The 6,988-nt window shown below is 53.6% G+C and overlaps 2 protein-coding genes across 2 annotated transcripts, besides 7 other annotated features; both read right to left on the bottom strand.

The window, feature by feature from the left end:
• Tc00.1047053503627.9 (hypothetical protein, conserved) lies at positions 1-1,092 on the bottom strand (the record flags this gene model as incomplete). The annotated part of the gene is made up of 1 exon (XM_799865.1): positions 1-1,092. A coding segment is annotated over one exon (1,092 nt), but the record flags the coding sequence as incomplete, so codon positions are not given.
• Positions 1-6,988: a sequence feature (heterozygous, Esmeraldo-like haplotype).
• Positions 755-791: a microsatellite.
• Positions 1,213-1,235: a microsatellite.
• Positions 1,371-1,406: a microsatellite.
• Tc00.1047053503627.20 (protein kinase, putative) lies at positions 1,734-6,515 on the bottom strand (the record flags this gene model as incomplete). The annotated part of the gene is made up of 1 exon (XM_799864.1): positions 1,734-6,515. One exon carries the CDS (start codon positions 6,513-6,515, stop codon positions 1,734-1,736), a length of 4,782 nt encoding a protein of 1,593 aa, XP_804957.1.
• Positions 6,525-6,566: a microsatellite.
• Positions 6,668-6,775: a microsatellite.
• Positions 6,789-6,825: a microsatellite.

The raw sequence follows: 6,988 nt of genomic DNA, 5'->3' as shown, positions 1-6,988 counted from the left end.
GCCACCACCGCTGCTGCTGCTGCTGCCGACTTCAGCGTCCCTCCCAGCCGCGGTGGGTTTGAAACCGAGATGCGTGCGATATCGACTCGCACTCGCGGTATCGCGATTGGTGAGAAACCCCAGACTGGCTTTAGTATCATCAACACCTTTATCGAGCCTCGCGGGGAACAGGGTAGATGTCAACAGCAGTGCTTCGCCACGCCCCACAGCGGCGGCGGCCGCCCGCCAGTCAATCTTTGCCGCCCCGACGGTCGTTGAGAAAAGAAGCAGCCACAGCCGCTCGTGCTGCGGCGACTCCGCGCTGGCACGCATGGAATTGGCGGAGGACACCGGCATGGATGCATAACTTCTCGAAAGATGCTGGAATTGGGTGGCGCTCTCCACCACAAAACGCTTCTGAAAGACTTGGGCGGTGTTGTCAAGGCGCAGCGCCATGCAGGCACTGTCGGCGCGGTAGAAGGCCACACAAATGACCACGCACCCGCCGCCGCCACCAGCAACAGCGTCGTAGGACCACGACGATGTGTCATTCCCGTCGCGTGTGTGGTTGGCGGTACGAAAGGCGCCGGCAATAGGGCCGCATTTTGCCTGCAGGAGCTGCAGCAGCGCACGACACTCCTCCACGGTGTGAAGGCCATACACGAAGACCGTGCGGTGAAGCAATTCGGCGAGGAATGCCGGCCGGTCATGCAGTGGAAGAAAATGAGGCGTCGACCGCGACGGCACCGCGGCGGTGGATGAAACCGACGGTGCGGCTGTGGTTGTCGTTGCTGTTGTTGTTGTTTCTGCTGCCGGTTTCATTGAATTAGTCAACCTCCGCTGCGTCCCCAACGTTGTTGGCGCGAACCGTAGGCCCTTCCCTCGTTCACGGATCTCCGACGAGAGCGAAAACAATCCCTCCATGTCCGGTGTCCCCTGTTGCTGTTGTGGTAGCCGCCGCCGCCGCTGCTGCTGCGGTGATGTCTGAGGCGTCGTCTGCGTCGAGCTGCGCCAGGCCGCCGCTTTCATTTCGAGAGGGGACCCCATCGCCGGCAAACTCCACCCTCCTGCCACAGCCGCGCCAGGGACCTCTCCTTCAAAGCAAAACCTCATGGATGTGAGAGGTCAAAAAAAAAAAAAGAAAGTGGACCACAGCAACAATGACACACAAACACACACAAAAGCACCCACACACGCATTGAGCAGAACTATAAAAAAAAACAGGCAAACAAAAACAATAATAATAATAATAATAAGGCTAGGACAATGGAAAGGGAAAAAAAAAAGAAACAAAGAAATCACCTATTCTTGTACACATTCATTTAGCCACAGCAGGTATTCTCCCCCCGCCCTCATACACATCCACTCACTCGCTCACTCTAAGTTACTCCTTTTGTTTGTTTTGTTTTGTTTTTTTTTTTTTTTTTCAAATCTGCCTTCCACACCCGCATTTTCGTACAATAAATGCATGCATGTATGTGCGTGCGTTTTTATGTAGGAAGATAAATAAATACACTTCTCCTCCCCACCCACCCCGCACCTGCTTTTCGTTCTGTTTATTCTTCTCACATGAGTGAAACCTCCTCCTCCTCCTCCAATCCCCACCGCGTGCGTCCGTCGTTTCCGCACTCCGCTAGGGCCCTTCCGTGAAGGGGAAAGATAAGAAAAAAAAAATTGATAATAAATGCACACATGCACTAAGAAAAAAAAAGGAGGAGAGGGACGGAAGGGAATAGCCGTGGCTGCGGTCCCCGCTAAAAAAAGGAAGGGCTGAGTGGGGTCTGATACGGCGAGTAATGTGCGCCTAGCACATCCGCCGACCGCAGGGAAATGGCACTCGTCGACCTCGTCCGAATTTTCGTGCGGGTGAAATTCGAGCTTTTTGTCAATTCCTCTACCTGTTGTGTCCGCTGCCGCTCTGCGGACATCGTGAGCCACTGCTGCACCGCCGTGTCGTCTTCCTCCCGCAGCATTGGGTGGGCGAGAAGCTCCTCCACGGAGGACCGCTTCTTTGGGTCCCGCCGCAGGCAACGCTGCAGGAACTCCCGCACGGTGGGTTCATCACAGTCAAATTCAAGTGTCTCGTCAAGGGACATGCGTCGGTAGTGATCGCACATCTCCGGCAGACCAAGAGACCTGTGGCCGAGCGGGACAGAGAGCGCATCTGCCGCAATACAGCCAAACGACCACACGTCGCAGGCCTTGCCGTATTTCTCCCCAAGCAACACCTCCGGCGCCATGTATGCGAATGTCCCCTTCACATTTGTCAACCCACCGCGCTTAAATACGGCCGTCCCAAAGTCACTCACTTTGGCGCGGCCCAAACGGAAGAGGACATTCTCCGGCTTGAGGTCACGGTGCACAATGTGCTTGCCATGAAGATACGCCACGGCACTGATGACATCACGCAGAACACGTTTGATTTCATCCGCGTGTTGCAGGCCGCCACTCGCAATGAGTTCACTTAATGACCCACCGGAGCATAACTCCATAAATATCGAGACACAGTTGTCATCCCTCTCGCAGAAGAGGTACTGCACAATGTTTGGGTGACTCAGTGAGCTCATGATTCCCACCTCCCTTGCAATCTCCTTCAGTTGACTATCCGCCTCATCTGCCTCCGCCTCGCGATCTCCACGCAAATAAATACGTTTCACGGCACAATGCGCGCCTGTCAGTTCCATCTCAACCTCAAACACGTTGCTGTATGCACCACATCCCAGGCGTCTGCCCAGTGTATACGGTGGCACTTTAAACTTCTTGGACGAGCGAAAGATACTCACATTATTCATCTCCTCGTCGACACCAATGCCAGAGAGCAGAAGATTCTCCACATCCCGTGTTGTGAGCGGAAGCTCAAGACGAAATGCGTAGGGCACCTCCTGTGCCATTGTACCGAGGGCAGATGCAAAGAAAAAGACGGAGCGCCGTTCCTGCCGCAACCATGAGAGTGCAATTTGAAGCTGCCCCGCATCTAAATCCGGTGCATGCAACAGAAACACCTTGAACCTCTCTGAACCACGATGGAAGGCTGCATCCAAAGCCTCAAGGCTCGTGCGCTGAAGAATAAGAAAATTGCGGTTCCACAGTTTACTAAAGATATTTTCCGTAACGGCATGGCCGCGGCAGTACACAAGAGCCGTGATGGCAATTGCATCGAGACCGCTGTTCACAAGATTATCCCGCGTCATCCGCGTGGGAACGGGCACGATGGAACGAGATTTTGGCGAAACGCTCCCATTGGAACCACCACCACCACCAGAAGCAGAAGCAGAAGCAGAAGTAATGGAGTTGACAGGGAGCGAAACAAAACCGTAGGAGCCCCCAGAGGAAGACTCATGCGTCCCGCCTGGGAGCGCCGCAATCGCCACATCAGACGGCACTGGAGACTTTCCTGCATCTTCCACGTTTGGACGCGGAGTGTCCTGAGAGCCTACGCCAAGGCGTTTTTGCAGCAGCAGCTCCTTCATTTGCTCCTCTGCGAACTGCGTCTGCTCAAAGTTGACGCGACTCATGAGAAGTGAGTTGTAGCGATCTTCTTTCAGCATCGCCTCCTCCTGAGGGGAAGAGGGGACGTCGTAGAGGCGATCCTCAAACTGCGGATTCTCCCCATGCGGATCATGCCACTCATGAGGCTGCGGATGATGAATGCCTTCTCCCCATTCCCAGCATCCATCCCATGCTGATCCGTCGCCATGTGCCTCGTTTCTTACAACGCAATCCTCGTCTTTCTCCACGTTACCTCGAAATGACTGAACGGCTCGAATCTCGGGGCGGCTGGTGCCTACCGCAGTGGATATCATGAAAGGATGTCGATTCGAAGAGCCCTGACCGCCCCGTGAAGAGGCTGTGCCAAGGCTGCCTATGCCGTTGTGCCTACCGAACGCATCCTCATCCATCCCATTTCCCTTAATGCCTGGTCCTCCAAAATTCCATCCATTCTCATGAAACCGAGAGCCTTGGGCCCCAAAGCCCATAAAACTAATGTCCCTAGCGTTGGGATTGGTGTCGTCGTCACGGCTCCCATCGACATCACGCATCGCCGCAGCCACACGGCTCAGCAGTTGTGAAAAGTAAAAATCCCGAACCTCCTCCGCCACGGCATTGTGATCGACTAATAATAAACACACACCCGCGGAGAGCAACACAATGATGAGTGTCCATGCCACCAAAACGGCACGTGCGACGGTTTGATCACCTCCAAGGCAGGCAATTGACAAAAGAGACGCAAGTAAAATAAATACGGTAATAAAAATACCGATAACGACATGTCGACAATGCTCACGCGCGCCAATAAATTCCCAGACGCGATAGAGTACGGTCGGTCTGACTTTTCCGCACCGATCCGCCGATACGACCCTTAGCAGGCGAAAGGACGCACTCTCAAATTCTTGACTGTGGGGTCCGCCCTTTTTCCAGCCCTCCAGAACCTCTGCAACGGACTCTCGAAGGATGGCGTCAGACCAAACAGTGAGACGTGGCTGCAGGAGCACACCACTTACCTCTAAGAGCGTGTGCGAGAGTTGGGTGTAAACGTCTTGCAACGAGGCACTTAAAGTCACGGAGGATCGCCGCGCAACCAACGGTGTAGATGAGTCGTCAATTATTTCAGACAACTCCCTCTCCCTTTCCCGCTGCGTTCTATATTCCCCTGCCTCATGCAGTTTGATAAGGTTGAAGACCAGATAAAACAGGACTGGTATCTGCAGCCATTGCTGTCCAGCCTCGATGTCTTTGCCATCAGTTGCACCTCCTCTCACATGATCACCCTCCGCTTCACTCAAATCGTATGTGCTCTCCTCACGGAGACAAACCATCACGGGGGATTCATAAACGCCATCCGTATCGCCTACAGATGTACGCCTACGGGAGTCTCCACAAGCAAAGGAGTTCTCACGAAATCCTACTTCATTTCCATCGTGGGACCGGTTTACAGAGTCAGCGGTGGGACTCGTACTTCCCGACGAGCATTTATCTTCGTGTCGCTGCGGGTTGTCATTCTGTGGAGTGTACGATGGCGACAACGACATCCTGCGCTGAGGGGGCTGCCCCCCTTCCACATCCCGTTGATGAAAGGAGCCTAAAATGGTTCCCTGGGAACTATCCTCCGTGGCAAAAAGAACCTCCGGGGAGAAAACTCGCTTGAATCGCAACGGACTTTGCTGAACACCACGGCCGCTGCTTCTGGGCAATGTCGGACGTCTCGGCAGAGGTGCAGCGGAGGAAGAGAACGGTCGCGAATGGGCACTAGCTTCCGCCGCACTGGTGAGCCATGGACTCAACGGCGCGGCCGAGGGTGCGTAAATCGGGAGCGCCGTTAAACTATTCATGGAAATCGTCTCCTCATTCGTCTCACCGAAGAGATGTGTTTCTAGACCCAATGTTCCCTTCGCTTGCTCGGCGTCGTCCGTGGGGGTCGCGGAAGCGGTGTGCATGCAAGGCGGCACCGTCAACTCCGCTGCGATAAGAAGCGGCGGTGAATGCTTCAGATATTTTGTCCCCTCTTCACAGGGCCGCCCGCCTGTCGATGTCGTATGCTTCTTCGGCGAAATCCTCGCATCCTGCCTTGCCGTGGCCGCAACACCCGACACGGGTTCTTTCTGCCCCGACGACAATCCCGTCTCCATCCACGTGGGACTCGCAGCCGGCCGGTGGGAATCACCCTCGTGACCACGACGCGTTATTGTGTCTGTTGCCTTGCGCTGCGAGCGCGGCCCTTGCCCTAAAAATTCCTCTTGTTTCGATGTCCCATTTGACAGGATGCCAAGAGAATTCATCGGAATCTTAACATCACCGTAATTATTCGCGCTTGTACCGCTAGTAAGAATGTCGCCATTGCCGCTTCTGCTGAACCTGCTGCTATTGCTATCACCATCCACCTGTGGAGAGAATTGTGGCAGGGACTGCAGTGAGAATGAGTACGGCGACGCAACATTGACGGCATCACCGCCATCGCCGCAGCAGCCAACACCTTCCCTTTGAGGATGACTACTGACATACCCGTTGCTGCTAGAGTTTTTGCTGTCGTCCCCGTAGACATTGCTGCGGCAGAAGTGATCATCCACCGCCGACGTGGTGGTAAAGCCGTTTTCACCATTTCTCCTAACATTCACATGACGGTTCACATTCCCCTCGCCATCCCCACTCTGAATGTCTTTGTGTTCATCGCTGACAGCTGCAAAACCCAATTTGGGCGAAGACAACATCTCACTCAATAGCCCCGACACGGTACACTCCACCGGCGCTGTGGTCAATGCCTGCGCCTTTTTCACCAACATCATCGCCCCCGCCGCACGCTGTGGTAATGCCATGACATCACACCTCACAGCCGCAACAGTTGCGTTCCGTGAAGGCGCTTCCGCTCCCGGCCGCAACAGCGCCGACCCCTGGCCATCCTCGACGGATACGTCTCTGGCCTCCCTCACATCCTTTCGGGTACCAGTCACCATTTTGCCTTTCGCCTCCCGCGGATCCCGTTGTTTTGGGGAAACGAGGTCCTGTTGTTGATTTAGACAGGCAATAGCCGTGTCGCCCATGGGAACGCGTATATATTATATATATATACAATATAATATATATATATATATTACAAAAGCCTACGCAACGATTTGCAGACGTTTGGTTACGTGGTCGGCTGCCTACACCAAACCCAACGCCGATCCCGCGTACTATACTTCCAACGTACACAAATAATAACAGCCTTAACCGTGGTAGCAGTAATAGTAATATTGATAGCAAGTAGTAGTAGTAGTAATAGTACTAGTAACAATAGTGATAATACTAATAACAATAAAAGATATAAAATATTTACAGACACACACACACACACACACAGACACACAGACAAAGAGAGATAAAGAGAGAAAAATGTCTCTTGCTCTCTCTATCTCACGTCTACCTGCCTTTCAAACCTGTTGGCACCACACACCGAGGCAAATTATGTCTCAATGCCTCTATATATGTGTATGTGTGTATGTGTCAGCAGCCACGGTCCCAGTATTTTAGGCAG

This window comes from Trypanosoma cruzi, genomic scaffold (genome assembly GCF_000209065.1).
Source record: "Trypanosoma cruzi strain CL Brener 1047053517155 genomic scaffold, whole genome shotgun sequence".
In the NCBI taxonomy this organism is placed as follows: Eukaryota; Euglenozoa; class Kinetoplastea; order Trypanosomatida; family Trypanosomatidae; genus Trypanosoma; species Trypanosoma cruzi.
This window is presented reverse-complemented; position numbering and strand designations above follow the sequence as displayed.